The 19,716-nt window shown below is 35.4% G+C and overlaps 1 protein-coding gene across 6 annotated transcripts in view; it reads left to right on the forward strand.

Annotated features, from left to right (window-relative positions):
- The first annotated feature begins 6 nt into the window (after positions 1-6).
- Positions 7-19,716, forward strand: part of DYNC2H1 (dynein, cytoplasmic 2, heavy chain 1) — a 289,555-nt gene continuing 269,845 nt past the window's right edge. For all 6 annotated transcript variants that reach the window (XM_005856867.2, XM_005856868.2, XM_014539785.1 and 3 more), the window contains exons 1-12: positions 7-322; positions 959-1,129; positions 1,517-1,652; positions 2,576-2,694; positions 3,896-4,040; positions 4,760-4,992; positions 7,306-7,434; positions 7,538-7,651; positions 7,770-7,881; positions 8,100-8,224; positions 9,259-9,434; positions 17,621-17,816. In XM_005856867.2, the coding sequence (XP_005856929.1) occupies positions 128-322; positions 959-1,129; positions 1,517-1,652; positions 2,576-2,694; positions 3,896-4,040; positions 4,760-4,992; positions 7,306-7,434; positions 7,538-7,651; positions 7,770-7,881; positions 8,100-8,224; positions 9,259-9,434; positions 17,621-17,816 (1,851 nt within the window). In that variant the 5' untranslated portion in view covers positions 7-127. The remainder of the gene's footprint in view (positions 323-958; positions 1,130-1,516; positions 1,653-2,575; positions 2,695-3,895; positions 4,041-4,759; positions 4,993-7,305; positions 7,435-7,537; positions 7,652-7,769; positions 7,882-8,099; positions 8,225-9,258; positions 9,435-17,620; positions 17,817-19,716) is intronic.

The raw sequence follows: 19,716 nt of genomic DNA on the forward strand, positions 1-19,716 counted from the left end.
TACGCCAAGCGTTGCAGGCCCTCGCGGGCTCCGGCTTTGAGCCGAGCCTTGCTCCTCACTTCCCTCGCGCAGGTTTCTTCTTCCTTCTCTTTCCTGTGCGCCCTTCCCTCTCCCCTTCTGCCAAGTGATGGCGGGCGTGGCCGAGGACGTCCGGAAGCTTTTCATCCTCACCACCACCCAGAATTACTTTGGAGTGGACTCGGGACCCTGGGACCAGCCGCTGCTGCACCACAGTCCGGAAATCAACAACTTCTTGGACGACGGGAACCAGATGCTCCTCCGGGTGCAGCGCTCCGAAGCCGGCATGTCCTTTTCTAACGCGGTACGGCTCCCTGCACCCTGCCCTGAGCCCCTGCACGCCCCCATCTGACCCACAGCGACGCCGGTCCCTCTCCAGCCTTCCTGGTCTCCAGGAGCCAAAGGCTGTCTCCACGCTTGCATCCCAGCGGCTTGCATCCCACCTGACCAAAGGAGGTTTCCCGTACAGAACAATTATATTCTTTTTTAAGTTAGTGAATGGATATCCAATTTGCCAAGTTTCCATTTTCTGTTGTTAATCCTCTCCTGAGGACACTCCGCCACAGAGTCTAATAGTGAGACTGGAAGGGAGAGGAAGATACACAGAGAGAGAGACACATGGATGGGTTGCCCCCCGCATGCACCTCAACTGGGGCTGGAGTTGAACCTGGAACCCAGGTACGTGCCTTTGATCGGGAATCGAACCCGAGATCCCTCAGAGTGCAGGCTGAGGCTTTAACCACTGAGCACACCGGTCAGGGCAGAGCCCAGGTCTTATTCTTAAGGAGCAGAGATAGATTGGTTGTAATATGCTGTACAATTATTTTTATATAACTATTTTCCCAAGGGATAACATTACAGGGACACAATATTTTAGGGAGCATTTCTTTTAAAAATTAACTTTTATGAAGATAACATTAAAAATCATTTATCACTTTAGATTGATTCTGCTGACACAAAGGATAAAGTGCTGGTGTTTTTCAAGCTGAGACCTGAAGTGATTACTGATCAGAACCTACATAACAACATTCTTGTTTCATCTATGTTAGAATCACCTATAAATTCCCTTTATCAAGCAGTACGGCAGGTATTTGCACCAATGTTGTTAAAGGTGAGTAAAGTAGCTGTATAGTCATTGTTGTTGTTTTTTTTTTTACCTTAGATGATTTTGATAAAACTTTCATAAATAGAAATGTAAGTATTACTTTATATGCTGTTAATATCATTAGTATTTTAATTTTTTAATTAAAGTGCATATTCTTTTAATTAAAAAAGTTTTAAAGTAAGCTTTGATGAAAATTGGAGAAATGCATAAAATGCAATCCACGTAAGCTCTTATGTTGCCATTATGACTTTTTTTCTCCCTTAATGAGACAGAGGTGGTGTCAAGCTTTGAGTGAAATAAGCATATGTGGGCTTAGTTCTTTGGTAGTGTTTTAGGAAGTCAATTTGATTGGCAAGCTTTTGATCAATGTTTGCTCTTGTCTGTTTTTATTAGGATCAGGAATGGAGTAGAGACTTTGATCCCAAACTTCAGAATCTTTTGAGTGAACTAGAAGCTGGATTGGGTATAGTTCTACGAAGATCAGACACTAATTTATCAAAAATGAAATTTAAGGAAGATGACACACGAGGTATATAATGATAGCTTAATCAAAGAAAAACAATTGTCTTATAAGTAAATTAATATATTTCTTCAGAGATTTATTTCCACAAGTTTGGGTCTTCGCTGAGCCTGAGCGTCTGTTATGTGAATAGATTTATATGGATTTGGAGAAGACAAAAATGTAATCTTTAACAATGTGCAATTCATAAAATAGGAAATATAATTGATTCTTGAATAATGAGGATTGACCCTAATTGTATACTTTGTAAAGATAATAGCCATTGACTTTTATTTTAAAACGTATTTTATCTGAAACTAATTATAATTTTATGCCTATACTTAAATTATTACTTATATGACATACATAAGTCATTATTTTAAAATATTGGAAAAATGTATTTATTGCTTAATTAGTAAATTAAATGCTTTTTTAATTTCACAGACTCAGAAAGAATAGTGCGTTTATTTCCAGCATGTGATTAGGCAAGTAGAGATCATCTAGTTCATTGGAAAATTTAAAAGCACATTTAAAAGTAGAACTATTTTAATTTGCTTATATTTTGAAATTAAATTGCAAAGATTGATTAAATCATAATCATCTCCAGTTTGGCAATATGCAGTAGCATGAATGATTTTGGAATTAGATTTAGGAAAGCCTTGTGTTTGAGAAGCAAATTCATAGATGTAAGTAGACTGACAGTGTAGGTCTGATTGGCTTACAAAAGCATGCAGGAGTCATTCTGAGCAATAAACTTGATGTGAAGTATAAATTTGGTGCTGTTATTATTTCTGGTGGATTCAAGTAAGAACTTTCTGTTGATAGAAATTACAAAATATTTTTTTCAATGCATCCTCAAGAATATAGGAAATATTCAAAATCTGTGAATAAACCAAATTACTTTCTGGCTTTTCATTTTCAATTGACATATTTTTTCCTTTTCACTTTTTCAGGTATTCTTACACCAAATGATGAGTTCCAGTTTTGGATAGAACAAACTCATCGTGGAAATAAACAGATTAGTAAAGAAAGAGCCAGTTATTTTAAAGAATTATTTGAAACAATTTCAAGAGTATGTAATTCATATATATTATCTGTTAGGTTTTTGATAAAAGTACTTTAGAATTGTACGTTTAATAAATTTATCTGTTTTAAAATCATTACTTAATGGTTACAAACAAAATATATCCTTCATAAATAGCAAGGTTTATTTAAGATGTGTATTTAATATGAGTACAAGTTAAAAATCTAAGCATTTTGCCCAGTTGGTGTGGCTCAGTGGTTGAGCATTGACCCATGAACAAGGAGATCAGGTTCTATTCCAGATCAGGGCATTTGCCTGGGTCATGGACTAGATCCCCGGTAGTGGGCATGCAGGAAGCAGCTGATCTATGATTCTCTCTCAATATTGCTGTTTCTGTCTGTCTGTCTCTCTCCCTTCCTCTCTCTGAAATCAATAAAAGCATTTAAAAAAAAATCTAAAAGTTTTAAAAGTTAGATTGTAATCTCTAGTAAATATTTTTCTCAAACGTAATTACTTTTCTGCAGGTAGATAGGGAAAAACAAAAACCTAAAACACTAATAGAAGTTTATCTATATGGAGGTAATATATGTTCTTTTGAAAGAATGTTCACTTTATTCCGATTAGCATTTTGAAGTAACTTATAATTTAAAAAGCCTTAGTTTTTTACTTATTTGATTGATTATCCCTTGATGTATCTACAGAGAGATCAAATAAGTGACCAAATTAATTATGATTATAAAAAATCTATTCTTTAAAAAATAAAGTAATTTTCTATTTGTTTCCAGTATTATTTAAAAAATATTTTAATGAAGTATTTGAAATAATTTCAAACTCTTTTTATAACAGTGATGAAATATAGAATAATAAACCTTGTATTATTGGTAACATTATACAATGCAGTAAATGAATGGAGATATGCCACCTACATTGGATATTGTATATATGGCTACTTTTATTTGGGTAAATAAAATAAATGCATCCAAAGTTAAAGAAAATTAGGCCAAAGTTAAAATTAAATGAATAGATTTTTTTTTGCAGTTCTTATTTTTTTTTTCTGGCTTTCATGAAATTTATGTTTGTGAAGGTACTTAAAGAGTATTTGTATAACAATATATCATCTGATAGAAAAAGGAGAAAATAATATGGCAAATGTTAGAGTTGTAGCAGTTGAAAAAGTCAGAACATTTTGACTATATTGCCCAAGGTAAAGAAATGGTTATATTTAAAAATGAATGCATTTTGGTTTTAGGAGTTTTATAACTTGGACAGCCTATCCTTATTGGAAGTCGTTGACTTAGTAGAGACTACTCGGGATGTTGTTGATGATGTGTGGAGACAAACAGAGCATGATCATTATCCTGAGTCACGAATGTTACATCTCTTAGAGATCATAGGTACCAGTAAAGAATAAACTTTTGAAATTTTGGAAGCCTGTTTTATTTTGTTTTCTGTTTTTTTTTTCTTTAAGTTTTTACTAAAAATGCCTCTTAAAGTAATAATTGTTGCTTCAAGTAACTCTGAAAGCAAATGATACATAATTATTTAAATAGATATTTGTATATAGTTGGTTAATTTAAATTATGGTCGAATTCTTTGACCATTAATAAAACTAAATTTACGTATATTTTTAGTCCCTATGCATGTATTAATTTAGAACTTATTTTGTAATGAACTAAAAAGTTCTTTAATATTACATTGGCTTATCTCTCAATATTAAAAGTGCAAATACGTTTGACTCAGAAAATGTCCTTCTCATTATTATCCTGAGAAAATATTAGACAAGTACATAAGGATATTTATGTAGCATTGTTTGTAACAAATAACAATTGAGAATTAGTTACATCATGCTATATCCATATGGTAGGCTCTGCAGCCTTTAAAAATATATATATTTCTACATTTTAAAGATGTACTTGATATATTGCAGGATGCAAAAATACTTGTTTTTTTTTAAATATTTGTTATTGACAGTGCTAGTCTAAGGGTGTGCATTGTGGTATTTCATAGAACCTTAGTTTACTAATTTGTATGTTAATTTTGTTGTAGTTATGTATTCTATAATTATTTTCTAAAAAGACATTTCCATTAAGAAGCTTGCTTTATGTTTTATTAGGTGGTTCATTTGGAAGATTTGTTCAGAGAAAGTTGGGAACTTTGAATCTATGGGAAGATCCTTATTATCTTGTGAAAGAAAATCTGAAAGCTGGTATTTCAATTTGTGAACAGTGGGTGATCGCCTGTAATCATCTAACAGGTCAGGTGTGGCAGCGCTACGTTCCTCATCCATGGAAAAATGAAAAATATTTCCCTGAAACACTTGACAAACTTGGCAAACGCCTTGAAGAGGTATCATTTGATTATTTGGCTCTTTGTCTTTTTTGTTGTTGTTAATTCTCACCGAGGATATTTCTTCCATTGATTTTCAGAGAAAGTGGAAGGGGGGCGGGGAGAGAGAGAGAGAGAAACATTGATGTGAGAGAGACACCTCCATTGGTTCCTTACACCAATATTGAGCCTGTAACCCAGGTACTTGCCTTTGACTGGAAATGGAATCTGAGACTCTTCTGTTACCAGGCTGGCACTCTAACCACTGAGCGCACCAGCCAGGGCTTGGCTTCTTTCTTTAAGTTTGAAGTAGGTCCTCACGTGTTTATGAATGTATTTTATAACTTATAAGCACTACGTCTGATAGGAACTCTTTATATTTTTGGGAGAGAATAGGGTTAAAGTTCATGTGAAATAGTTTATGACAGTCATCTGGTGTGATAGTGCTGGTTTCCACCGCCTTTCTTTTTCTTTGGTGTGTGTTCAACTTGTAAATTGTGAACTTCTGGGTTTTTTTTTTTCTTTGTTATAAAAAAGATAATCAGCCCACCTGTCCATATATGTAAGCTATCAGATATTCCCTTGGCTATTGAAATTGTTTGTAAGCAGTACAGCTTTTTTAGGGGGTTACTCAGTGGAAATATTTGAAATAGCTGCTTAATTTTCATTACTTCTGAATTTCAGCATAGGACATATATTTAGCTTGAAGGGATAGGCAAAATGAGAATATGAAAAGATTGTAAAGCTGACTTTTTTCTTTTCTGCTTATGGGAACCATAGTTCTTTGGGGATTTTTAAAAACCTTTTTCACCATGAAAAACTTAAAAACATATTTAAAAGTAAAATAGTATAATGAATACCAATGTATCCACTGCTCAATTTCAACAGCCTTTGACATTATTTAGTTCTTATTCCATCTTTGTCTACCCTGCCTTCCTTTTATTTTTTTCTAGAGTATTTTTAAAGCCATTTCAAGAAATCATATGCTTTCATCCTTAATACCCCTATCACAATACCACTGTCACATCCACCAAAATTATAACAATTTCCTAACATTATTTTATATCTAACCAGTGTTCAATTTTTCTGATTGTCTCAGCTGCTTTATAGGTACTTTCTAACTTTTAGTTTGATATGTGGGTTCAGGTATGTTTAGCCTGACCCATCTGTTATAATGCTCTCCATTCTTTTCTTAATGATTTTAGCAGCCATTAATGATTACGAGGAAATATAAAATGGGGACTTTCTAATTCTGTTGTTTTTTCTACAGTTGTTAGTCATGGTGGAAGAACTTTTTCCTCATTAGTTTATTAGTTACTCTGAAATAAAGTGTGTGTAGGAATAGCTGTAGACAATTACTTCTTTTATCACTTTTTAAAATCAATGAATAAGTAAGTTAGTATCATAGTAAGTTCCATTGGTAATCAATGAAATGTTTTTTAGAAGAATTATTATGAACCCATGAGTTGTTATATTTTATGTTTCCATCCATTATAGTTATCATTATTTTATTTACATTGTTTTATGTGTGGGCAGTGAGTGCTCCCTGTAAGTTGGCTCTTGTGTCATTTTTTCATGAATCCAGTGTTTCTTTGACAATTTCCTTACTTTTAAGCCCCCCAAAATGTACCAGCCCATCTTTTATGTTTTCTATCTCATACCTGGAATTAGTAATTTTTCCCAAGAGCCTGGCTCTTTTTAGTAAAAAATGGTATTGAGCAACAAAAATCTGGTTGAGGAAGTGTTAAATTTTACTTAGTTATCAATGCTTTTAGGCCTTTTCTGTTGGAAGGCTTGTTAAATTGGTGTTTTGTATTTAGCAAGATAAAAATAAATCATGAGTTTGTACAGATATTTCCTACTCAAATGGAAGATTATAGTGTTTTTACTTAACCTTTTTGATTACCTTTTGATTATTGGGAAAATTTTAGATACAAAATATAATAATTTGTTTTCCTGTAGTTTGTAAATGATACATAATAGAACTGTTAATATTGTTTCATTATCAGAATTGCAATTTAATGCAGAATTATGACTGTCAGAAATACTATGATAAGGAGAGGAGCTATAATATAAATGAGCTTTAAGCACATTTAAAAATATTTAGATGTCATATTTTTCACTAGATTTGAGCACACTGATTGATGTGTTGATACAGTATGTCTTTGTGCATCACTTTGAATATTGATGAGGAGTAATTCTCAAAATTATAGTTTCAGTTTTCATTTCAGAGGACCTAGGTAAAGAAATTCTTGCTCAGTATCTTTAAGTTTTAGACCTATTTGTGCAGATTTACTTATTTAAATAAATTTGTTTTTTTAATATTTGTTTTAGGTCTTGGATGTTAGAACAATTCATGAGAAGCTTCTCTATTTTTTACCTGCTAGTGAAGAGAAAATCCTGGCTCGAGTATTTGAACCTTTTACTGGCCTGAATCCAGTGCAATATAATCCATATACTGAGGTTGAATATATATGTTTCTAAATATAATTTCCTGTTTGTGTTGTTCTTTTTAAAGGCAGATTTTTTAGATATTAATGTCTAACAATATTGACAATTTGTTTAGCCTTTGTGGAAAGCTGCAGTGTCTCAGTATGAAAAAATTATTATACCTGTGGAACGAAAAATAGCAGGAAAATTGAAAAATTATATTTCAGAAATTCAAGATAGTCCACAACAGGTAAAATACTGAAATATTTAAAATTTAATACTTTCTTTATGCTATTTTAGGAGACATATATGTATATACCAAGTTAATGCACTTGGGATAAACATATACTTATTTTATTTTATATTAGCTTCTTCAAGCATTTCTGAAATACAAAGAGTTGGTGAAGCGTCCAATTATAAGCAAAGAATTGATGTTAGAACGAGAAACTTTACTGGCAAGGCTTGTGGACTCAGTTAAAGGTAAAAGTTTATCAGAAAATATAGTGTTTGCTGGAGAATATATTTTTGTAGCTCACTTATTTCTATGTTGTAAACCATTTAGGATTAAGACTGCATTAAGGGACCAACTCTTATTATTTTCCTGTCTACAGTATTTGACATAGTTCTTGGAACATCAAAAGCCTTTAGGAAATCTTTGCTAAATATGTGTAATCATTTATTTGATTTAAATTTTATAGATTTTCGATTAGATTTTGAGAACCGGAGCCGAGGAATTCCTGGTGATGCATCTGGACCACTTTCTGGCAAAAACCTTTCAGAGGTTGTCAATAATATAGTTTGGGTTCGCCAGTTGGAACTGAAGGTATTTATTTATTTTTTTAAAATATATTTTATTGATTTTTTACAGAGAGGAAGGGAGAGGGATAGAGAGTTAGAAACATTGATGAGAGAGAAACATCGATCAGCTGCCTCCTGCACAGTCCCTACTGGGGATGTGCCTGCAACCAAGGTACATGCCCTTGACTGGAATCGAACCTGGGACCCTTCAGTCCACAGGCCAACGCTCTATCTACTGAGCCAAACCAGTCAGGGCATGAAGGTATTTATTTTAATAAAAGTTGAAGAACAATAACTGTAAAGTCTGCTAAATTAATATAGAAACCACTCTAGAATTGTAGTGAAAACATTAAAAGACATTTTCTATTTTTCTTTGTATATCCATTAAATTTTTATGTGAAAAGTAGAATTCTGAAAAAAGTGTGCTGAGGAATTTGTAATGGTTCTTCTCATTCCTTGTATAGAGATAATTATCAAACCATTTGTCATTCCAATTGCAGTTTTCCAGGTAAGTGTCTTTGTAAAAATATTCAAGAGAAGCGCACAGCTATAGGGTACTATTAAGGCTAACATGTTCGAGATTTTTACTTATTCAAGCTTGTATTTTTGATGTTTTACTTGGATGCTGCTTCATTTTCTGTCAGCTTTCTGAGGTGCTACATTGTTCTTTGTACAGTTATGAAGGAAAGGAATGTCTCTCCTTTAAATTGCCATTCAAATTGCACTAATCATTGTTTGAGATATTAACCAGAGCATTTAGCAAAGGGCCCAAACTGATGTTTAATATATTGAGGAGTATTGCAAAATTCTTGGAGTTTCCCTTATTTTAACCTTCAGATTATGCCTTGTATGCATTCTCCTCTGTGTTTTGCTGTCCTGAGGTTGTATAATTTAGGAGCAAACTAGGGGTTGATATTTTTATATTCACTGGAAAATCTCCTATTATACTATTTATAGATGAATGGGAAAAGAATTTCTAAGATCAGAGAATGGGGCTTATTTTATGCTAATTTTGTTAGATTTTAAATAATAAATATTCTTGTAATTTGGCTTATTAAGGTGGATGATACCATCAAGATAGCAGAGGCTGTTTTGTCTGACTCATCAGGATATCGATCTTTCCATCGAAGTGCTGAAGATCTCTTAGAGCAGTTTAAACTGTATGAACAAGAACAATTTGATGATTGGTCCAGGGATATTCAGTCTGGTTTGTCTGATTCTAGATCGGGTTTGTGGTAAGTTTAAATATACTAAACAGTGAAATCTGCACAAGAATCTTTTTTCTTATGTTATTAGTCCAGTGGCAAGATGGAATTAATCATCTCTACTCTCTTTTTTCTTCTCACTTGCTGCTACTCCTTTACGTTTTTTGGTTAGGTTTTGTTTATCAACCTTTCAGTCATTAGGGTTGGCAATTTGATGATGTAGTTAGTTGACTGCCTCCCCCTTGTTTCTCAGGTTCATTCCCCAGAACTGCAGATTCCATTTTTGGAATTAGGCTTTCCTTCTTCTAAAATTGTTTGTTTTAATGGTATTTATATATGTTTTGAATGTAATTTAATTGGTCAACCTAATTTTTCTAATGGGAGTTTAAAATGGATGGCCTAAAGGGATTAAAAATGGTGGCAGAGTAAGTGGAAGCTCACAGACATGCTCCCAGGACCAAACTGGAAATACAGCAAAAATACAGAAGAGCCATCCTGACAAATGAACTGAGGACTACCTGGAGAGAACCCTGGTAACCATAGACAGAAAGCAGAGACCTCATAGAGCCTGGTAGGAAGGGCAGAGGTACAAAAGGGCTGGATGGGCTCCCACAGACAGCAGTTGAAGTACGGAGAGATATCTCAGCTGTTGGGGTTTGCCACTGAGAACTCTGGGGTTTAATCCTCAAGCTGGGCCCCCCCAGCATAGAGGACCAGAACTGAGAAAGGTGTCCACGTAACATCTGGCTGTGAAAAAACAGCTGGATTGCTTTCTGCCAGGGATAGAGGGATGGAAATGCAGGCACCCTCTTAAAGGGCCAACACACAAAATTCTGTCTGCAGCCACTCACCTTGTGTTTTGGCAAAGGGTGGGCAGAGTGGACTGGAGCTGTATAAATATAAGCCAGGGTTGGGGGATCTGGGGATAGGGCTTGGAAGGCAGACACCCAGGTTTCCTGTGCTGAGTCATTCCCTCATGCTGCAGAGGTCATCTTTCTCAGGTAAACCTGTACTATCCTGATGTTTTTGCCTGGGGGAAAGACAGTTGACCCACACTATGGATAATCCTCTGCCCCACCCTGTGGAGTTTCTGAGGCCTATAAAGAGACCGAGAATAGCAATTAGCCTCCTGGCAGAAGCAATTGTCCCACCCTGTTGGAAAACCTCTTACCCCACCTGGGGACCATTGCTTGAGAATACTCAGACTGAATCCAATCAGACTGCAGGCAGAGGTGGTTCTCTGGAGACTTTGAGTCTTTGCCTGATCTAATTAGAAACAGCAGTTTGGGTTACCCCACAGATACCATCCCAGACTGCTCAGCAAGGCAAAAACCAGCAGGGCCCCAAGTGCTTACAGCTGACACCTGTGTGACCAGCTCTGTGGGGGAAAGGAAGTACAACCCAGAATAGGGTCAATCAAGGTGTGAGACTCAAGGCAGACCCAGCCTCTGAGCTGAGGAGTCCCTGACCACTGGACAGGTGGCACGAAGACATTGAGGTTGAACCTCACTGGCAGCAAGTGAGAGGGGCGATCCCTCCCATAATGAGACATCAACAGTCAGGTCTCAATTACAACAGGAGAACCCAACAACGCACACAAGGGGCATTCCTAGAGCATCCAGCTCAGGTGAACAGAGTCTACACCACTGGACACTTGAAGACACCTTCTACATAAGGCCATCCCACAACGACTGGGAGGCATAGCAGTTCTATCTAAAACATAGAAGCAAATATAAAGAGATAGCTAATAAGGGGAGACATAGAAACAACCTCCAAGTGAGAGAAATAATGTGCAGAAAAAGAATTAAATAAGATGGAGGTAAACAACCTATTAGAAATAGAGTTCAAAATAATAGTTATAAAGGTGCTAAAGGAATTTAGTGCAAATTATAACAGCATGGAAAGGATATAGAGGTCATTAACAATAACCAGACAGAAATGAAGAATGTTATATCTGACATGAACACACTGGAAGGGATTAAATGTAGATTGGATGAAGCAGAGGACCAAATTAGTGACTTGGAAGACAAGGTAGAAATAAATACACAATTAGAGCAGCAAATAGAAAAAAGGATTAAAAAGCAGGAAGATAGCTTAAGAGAGCTCTGGGACAACATGAAACATAACAATATTCACATTATAGGAGTACTAGAAAAGGCAGAGGATGAGCAAGGATCAGAGAACCTGTTTAAAGAAATAATGACAGAAAACTTCCCCAACCTGGTGAAGGAAAATGCCACACAAGTTCAAGAGGCACAGAGCATCCCAATCAAGATGAACCCAAAGAGACCCACATCTAGACACATCACAATTAAAATGGCAAATGTTAAAGACAAAGAAAGAATCTTAAAGGCCTCAAGAAAGAGAGAGAGAAAATTCATACAAAGGGGTTCCCATTAAAATGTCAACTAACTTCCCTAGAGAAACACTTCAGGCCAGGCCAGAAGGGAGTGGCATGAAGTACTAGAAGTAATGAAAAGCAAGGTCCTGAATCCAAGACTACTGTATCCAGTGAGGCTGTCATTTAAAATTGAAGGTGAAATAAAAAGCTTTTCAGACAAAAAGAGGTTAAAGGAGTACAATACCACTAAACCAGCAATGCAAGAAATGTCAAAGGGATTGTTTTAAGAAGAAGAAAAGGAGAGAGAGGATCATACGCATAAAGAAAATAAAAATGGCAATAAACAAATACCTATCTATAATAATTTTAAATGTAAATGGACTAAATGATCCAGTCAAAAGACATAGGGTGACTGGATAAGAAACATGACCCATATATATGGTGTCTACAAGAGATGCACCTCAGAAAAAAAGATACACACAGACTGAGAGTGAAGGGATGGAAAAATATATTCCATGCAAATGGAAAGGGAAAAAAAAAACACATCGAGTAGCAATACTCATATTAAACAAAAAAAGATTTCAAAATGAAGGCCATAATGAGACAAAGAAGGCCACTTCATAATAGTAAAGGGATTGATTCAAAAAGAAAATATAACCCTTGTAAACATATATGCACCCAATATAGGAGCACCCAAGAACATTAAAAAACTCTTGATAGACCTTAAGGGAGAGATTGACAGCAATACAGTTGTAGTGTGGGACTTTAACACCCTACTGAGATTATGGGATAGATCTTTCAGACAAAAAATTAACAAGGAAACAGAGGCCGTAAGTGACACACTAGATCAGATGGTTCTAACTGATATTTATGGAACATTTCACCCCAAAGCAACAATGTATATTCAAGTGCACATGGAACATTCTCAAAGATAGACTACATGCTAGGGCACAAAACAAGTCTATACAAATTCAAGAAGATTGATATAATACCAAGCATCTTCTCAGATCACAATGGCATGAAGTTAGAAATGAAGTACAATAAAATACTCAAAGACACTCAAATACATGGAAGCTAATAGCATGTTATTAAACAATGAATATGGTTATCAATGAGATCAAGCAAGAAATTAAATACTTCCTGGAAACAAATGAAAATGAACACATAACCAACCAAAACCTATGGGACACGGTGAAAGCAGTTGTGAGAGGGAAGTGCATAGCTCTATAGGCCTACCTCAAGAAACAAGAAAAAGGACTAATAAACTATCTTACCCCAAAACTAAAGGAATTAGAAAGAGAACAAGAAAATCCAGAGGAAGTAGAAAGAAGGAAATAATAAAGATCAGAGTGGAAATAAATGACATAGAGACTAAAAAAAAAAAAAAAAAGTACAAAAGGTCAATAAATCCAATATCTGATTCTTTAAAAAGATAAACAAGATTGATAAAACCCTAGCCAGACTCTACAAGAAACAGAGAGGACGCAAATAAGTCAGAGATGAAAGAGGTGATATAGTAGTGCACACCACAGAAATACAAAGGATTGTAAGCAAATATTATGAACAACTATATGCCAACAAACTGGCAAACCTGGGTAAAATGGACAAATTCCTTGAAACATACAATCTTCCAAAACTCAATCAGGTAGAATCAGAAAACCTGAGTAGGCAAGTAATAACTGATGAAATTGAAGCAGTAATTTAAACACTTCTAGCAAACAAAAGCCCTGGACTGGATGGATTTATGGGTGAATTCTACCAAACATTCAAATAAGAACTAACACATATCCTCCTCAAACTATTCCAAAAAATTCAAGAGGAAGGAACACTTCCAAGCTCTTTTTATGAAGCCAGCATTATCCTAATTCTAAAACCAAATAAAGACACAAGAAAGAAAGAAAATTACAGGCCAATATCCCTGATGAACACAGATGCTAAAATCCTCACCAAATTGGATCCAGTAATATGCTAAAAAGATCATACATCATAATCAAGTGGCATTTATTTCAGGGATGCAAGGCTGGTACAATATTCATAATCCCTATTAAAATTCCAATGGCATACTTCACACAGTTAGAACAAATACTCTAGAAATTTATTTGGAACCATCAAAGACCTGAATAGCTGCAGCAATCTTGAGAAAGAAGAATGAAGTAGGAGAGATCACAATACCAGATACCAAGCTATACTACAAAGCCATTATAACCAAAACAGCCTGGTACTGACATAAGAACAGGCATATAGACCAATGGATCAGAACAGAGATCCCAGAAATTGACCTATATCATTACAGTCAATTAATATTTGACAAAGGAGGCAAGAACATACAATGGAGTAAAGACAGTGTCTTCAACAAATGGTGATGGGAAAACCTGACAGACACATGCAAATTGACAAAACTAGACCACCAACTTACACTATACACAATAATAAACTCAAGCTGGATAAAAGACTTAAATGGAAGTCATGAAACCATAGAAATAATAAAAGAAAACATAGGCAGTAAAATATCAGACATCTTTACATAGTAGTATGTTTATGGATACATCTCCTAGGGCAGTGATGGCGAACCTATGACACGCGTGTCAGAGGTGACACGCGAACTCATTTTTTTGGTAGATTTTTCTTTGTTAAATGGCATTTAAATATATAAAATAAATATCAAAAATATAAGTCTTTGTTTTACTATGGTTGCAAATATCAAAAAATTTCTATATGTGACACGGCACCAGAGTTAAGTTAGGGTTTTCAAAATGCTGACACCAAGCTCAAAAGGTTTGCCATCACTGTCCTAGGGCAAAGTAAACAGTAGAAAATAAACAAATAGGACTACATCAAAATAAAAAGCTTCTTCCCAGTAAAAGAAACCACCATCAAATTGAAAAGGAATTCCACTGCATGTTTACCAATGATATATCTGATAAGAGGTTAATATCCAAAATATATAAAGTACTCATACAACTCAACAAAAAGAAGACAAACAATCCAATTAAAAAATGGACAGAAGACCTGAATAGACATTTTTCCAAAGAGGACATACATATAGCCAGGAGACACATGAAAAACTGCTCAAAGTCACTAATCATCAGATAAATGCAAATTAAAACCACAATGAGTTATCACCTCACACCTGTCAGAATGGCTGTCATAAAAAAATCAACAAACAACAAGTGCTGGCAAGAATGTGGAGAAAAGGGAACACTAGTTCATTGCTGGTGGGAATGCAGATTTGTGCAAGCCACTATGGAAAACAGTATGGAGTTTCCTCAAAAAATTAAAAATGGAACTTCTATTTGACCCAGTCATCCCACTTCTGGAAAAAATCCTAAAACCCCCAAAATACCAATGGGAAAGAATATATGCACCCCTGTGTTCATAGCCGCTTTATTTATAACTAGAGGCCTGGTGCACAAAATTTGTGCACTGGAAGGGGGTACCTCAGCCCAGCCTGTGCCCTCTCACAGTCCAGGAGACCTGAATTGATCACCCCAAAGAGGTAGGCCCTGCCCGCCGGACTGGGGCTTTGCGATAGATCGCCCCCGCAGAGGAAGGCCCTGTCCAGCCGCTGCAGCATGCCAGTTGGTGGCCTAGTCCTCCCTCTTTGGGGCGATTGTGGAGCCCCTCAATTGATCGCCTTGCCGGCCGGTGGCCTGGGCTTCCCTCTGCAGGGCGGTCATGGGATGGTCGTCTGGAAGGTCTTCCGGAAGGATGTCTGAAAGGTTGTTTGGCTGTCTGGTCTAATTAGCATATTACACGTTTATTATTATAGATAGATAGCCACGATTTGGAACAGCCCAAGTGCCCATCAGTAGATGAATAGATAAAAAAGTTGTGGGACATTTACACTATGGAATACTATGTAGCTGTAAAAAAGAGGGATCTCTTTCCCTTTGGGACAGCATGGATGCATTTGGAGAATATTATACTAAGTGGAATAAGCCAAACTGAGAAAGACAAATATCACATGATCTCACTTATCTGTGGAACAAAATGAATTGACCAACAAAATGAGATCCGAAACATGGAGGCATAGAACAGACTGACATACTTCGATGTGGGGTTCGGGGGACGAGAAGACATAAACCAAAGAACTTATATAGTTATATGCATAGCTCATGGGTATGGGCAATAGGTAATGAAGACCTGGGGAGGTGGGTGGGCGCTGGGAGGAGGGGGAAAGTGGGGGAAAATAGGAGATATCTGTAATACTATCAATAGTAAAAAATACATTTAAAAATGAAAAAAAAAAGGATGGTCTAGAAAAACCATTGTTTCTTTGTCCTGGTACACTTTCCAAGAATATAATTGTTTGTATTTTTAGAAACTTGTCACATTTTAATTTTTAGAAACTTGTTACTTTCTAAAAGTAACTTTATAATATGAAACTCCATTTATTTTCCCTATATTGCTAAGAAGGACAACTAGGCCATAAGTGATAGCTTCTTAAACTGAATAAATAATTTTTTCCCTTTTATCTTGGAATTTGGTGTTGGAGGAAGAATAGAAGAACTGAAAGGTGCTAGGGCATAATGATTATAACTTCACGTCATTTAACTTTTCTCCTTTCTATTCTGAACCTAAAATAGGAGAGATGTTCCAGGCCAAAAAACGAAGGAAGATTTCTTCAGTTAGCTAATTTTGGAATATATGCACACTTTTTTCACTATGGCTCTGGTGGAGATCCATCCTATACCAAAGGACCGACACCTGCTGGGAAGAGCCTGTGTAACTTTGTTCAACCCAGTATTTGTTTCCCATTTGACAATGAAATACCCTGACTTCCACTTTTTTTTTTTTGTAAAACTCATTATTATCCCAGAGAGGCAGTGTGTTTTGGAACATATTTTAGGATATCCTGGTATGTGGAACCTAATTTTGAAGATTAGATGATAATAAAAGCAAAAAGGACCACCATAATAATTTTCTTACAGGCTCTATGTTCACATAGAAAAGTTTTGGCTAAATAATTTCAATTCATTTTAAAGTATGCCCTGTTTTATGTGTTATTAAATAGGCTGACTAGATTTGTTCTTTGCTTTTTAGTAGCTTCCTTTCTTAATCCTGAAAGATCTCTTAATTGTGGAAGTGACTTAAAATGAGCATTATATAAACCTGATCCTGAAAGAAAGGTCATGAAAATATAATACTTTATGCTTAATTTAGCTCTGCTTACTTTTTACAATTGTTGCTGATTTGAGTGTCCCAGTGTAAAATTTGCAATTATATCCTTTACAAGAAACATAAAGAAAGGACAGTCCTTAGATAGTAAAACCAATAGTAGAGAAATGAAACATTGGGTTATTTCTACTCCTAATTGATCCTTTAATAAAAGTATTAAAGAACTGCCTGGCTGGCATGGCTCAGTGGTTGAGTGTCGACCTATGAACCAGGATGTCACGGTTCAGTTCCCTGTCACAGCACATGCCTGGGTTGCCGGCTCGATCCCCAGTGTGGGGCGTGCAGGAGGCAGTCAATCAATGATTCTCTCTCATCATTGATGTTTCTATCTCTCTCCCTCTCTCTCTCTCTGTAATAATAATAATAAAAAGTATTAAAGAACCAAGTAAGAGGAGTAAAAAAAAAACTTTTAGAAAATGAATGAAAACCTTTTTTCTTTATTGTATATATGTCAGTTTTGAATCTTAGTTGAAAGTTGAGAGATTGATTTTTCTGAATTCGAAAGTGCTTGGTTGAAATATTGTTATATTTTAGTTATTACAGTTTATTATCAAGATCTGAATTGTGAGATACTATGTGAAAAAAGAAAAGTTGAAACTATAATTAAAATTTTTTTTTTACCTTGAATTAACTTTATATATATCAATCAGAAGAGTGAGAACATGAAACTTAAAAAGTCATTCATTTTGTTTTGTAGTATTGAGGCTAACAGTAGAATTATGGAATTGGATTCTAATGATGGATCATTAAAAGTGTATTATTCAGATCGGTTGGTGATTCTTCTGAGAGAAGTTCGTCAGCTTTCTGCACTTGGCTTTGTTATTCCTGCCAAAATACAGCAAGTTGCAAACATTGCACAGAAATTCTGCAAGCAAGCAATTATTCTTAAACAAGTATGAAATTACGTATTTGAAAACACGGCTATTCTGAATTCATTATATTTGGATATTTGTTTTCTACTTTTTATTTTTTTAGGCTAGTAGAATGACACCATTAGCTCTTGTGAAATTGATTTGCTACACAATTTGCTTTGTAAATGCTATAGGCATTTAATAATTTAAGGTATTGTTGCTTTTCATTTTATAAGCTTTCAGAAAAATAGAATATTATATTCTCTGTTGTTCATCTTTCTATCATGTTACTTGCATGGGTCTTAAAGAACCTTCTAATTAAAGGGGGTTCTCTGCCTGCTTTCAAGGGGCAGGTTCTTAGAGAATTACCAGGCTGATGGACTGGTCTCTGTTCTTAGTTATTTCCTCAGTCTACCTGTTCAGCTCATTACCGTCATATCATGTACCAGTTTAAAACCAACTATTATCACCTTATTGACTATGTCCTTGGCACAGTATACAAGGCCCTTCTTAATTATGTACTAACCTTCTTGGTTGTGACCTTCACTACTATACTTTCCCCTCATATTGCACTGGTTCATGATTATATGAAACTTGAACGTGGCTCCATGCACTGATATCTGTATTTTCTGATTAGAAAACTCAAAGTCTTCCCTTAATCGTCAACTAAAAACTCACTCTCTTTGTTGTGTCTTCTTTTAGTTGATTGTTCCTTATTCTTTGTGCAGTGTGCAAATCACTTTTTGTTTTTTAAAAAAATTTCTCTCTCACTTGATTATTAGGATTTAGAAGCCAGGTACAGTATCTTGTGTATTTGGTCTCTCACTTATTCTTTTCTTCAACAAAGATTAATTGAGCACCTGTACCCCAAGTCACACTGCAGTGAGGATAAAAGAATGAACATATTACTGTCATAAACTAGTGCAGGGTTTCTCAACTGCTGACATCTTGTGCGTTATAAGATGTTTTTAGCAGCATCTCTGGCCAGTAGCATGAGCATAGTCCTAACAATAAAAGATATCTCCAGACATTGCCAAATGTAGCCTTAGGTGCAAATCAAATATGGTTGAGAACCACTGGTCTAGTGGGAGAGAGCAAACTAAACATTGAGTTGTCATTAAATACTAACCTTCTGGTAGATGCCTTATTTATATTAATCTCCTGACTGGTCTAATTGGGATCAGATTTGTAACAGGTTTTCCAGTGCCACACAGCTAACAAGTTATGAAGCTGGGATTTGATACCAAGTCTCTCTGACTCCAAAGCCCATTATGTATTGCAGTACCATTCATAGAGTGATGGCAGATATGTGAACATATCAATACAGTATTTAATATATTACGAGTACTATATTATAGATGTTCACAAAGTCCGGTGAGAGCAGAGAGGTAGTAGTTTTCAATTATTTTCCTGGATAGAGGTAGAGATAGTATCAGATAAATTTTTACAGAGGAATGAATGGTGTTTGATGTGAGTCTGGAAGATTATATAGCATATGTTTTATTAAGAGCACAAGGGGTTGAGGTGGGTGATCATTTCAGAGAGGGACTACATATTCAAAAGTAGAGAGTCTTGCTCACTTTTGTATCCTAAATATTTAGCTTAACACAATAGGAGCTCAAAAGATGAATGAATGATTATATAGTATTTGTATTTACCCCTGGAAGAACAACTGGGAAAATCTATTTATATATACCTTTACTTATGAGTAGACATTTAGCTAGAGTAGAGTAGTAGGATGTTGGATAGATAATAGAATTTCCAGGTTGTTGTAATAGTATATGCTCTGTTGCTTCCAGTTTTCCTGATTGGGGACTTTTTCTCAGATGTATTGGGAAGTCATTGGAAGGTTTTGAGTTTGCAAAAGGTTTCTGATTTATATTTAAGAAAGGACCACTCTGATTGATTTGGAGACTTTGCATAGACAATAGGAGGCCCTACT

The sequence above is a fragment of the Myotis brandtii genome, unplaced genomic scaffold (assembly GCF_000412655.1).
Source record: "Myotis brandtii unplaced genomic scaffold, ASM41265v1 scaffold105, whole genome shotgun sequence".
Taxonomy (NCBI): domain Eukaryota; kingdom Metazoa; phylum Chordata; class Mammalia; order Chiroptera; family Vespertilionidae; genus Myotis; species Myotis brandtii.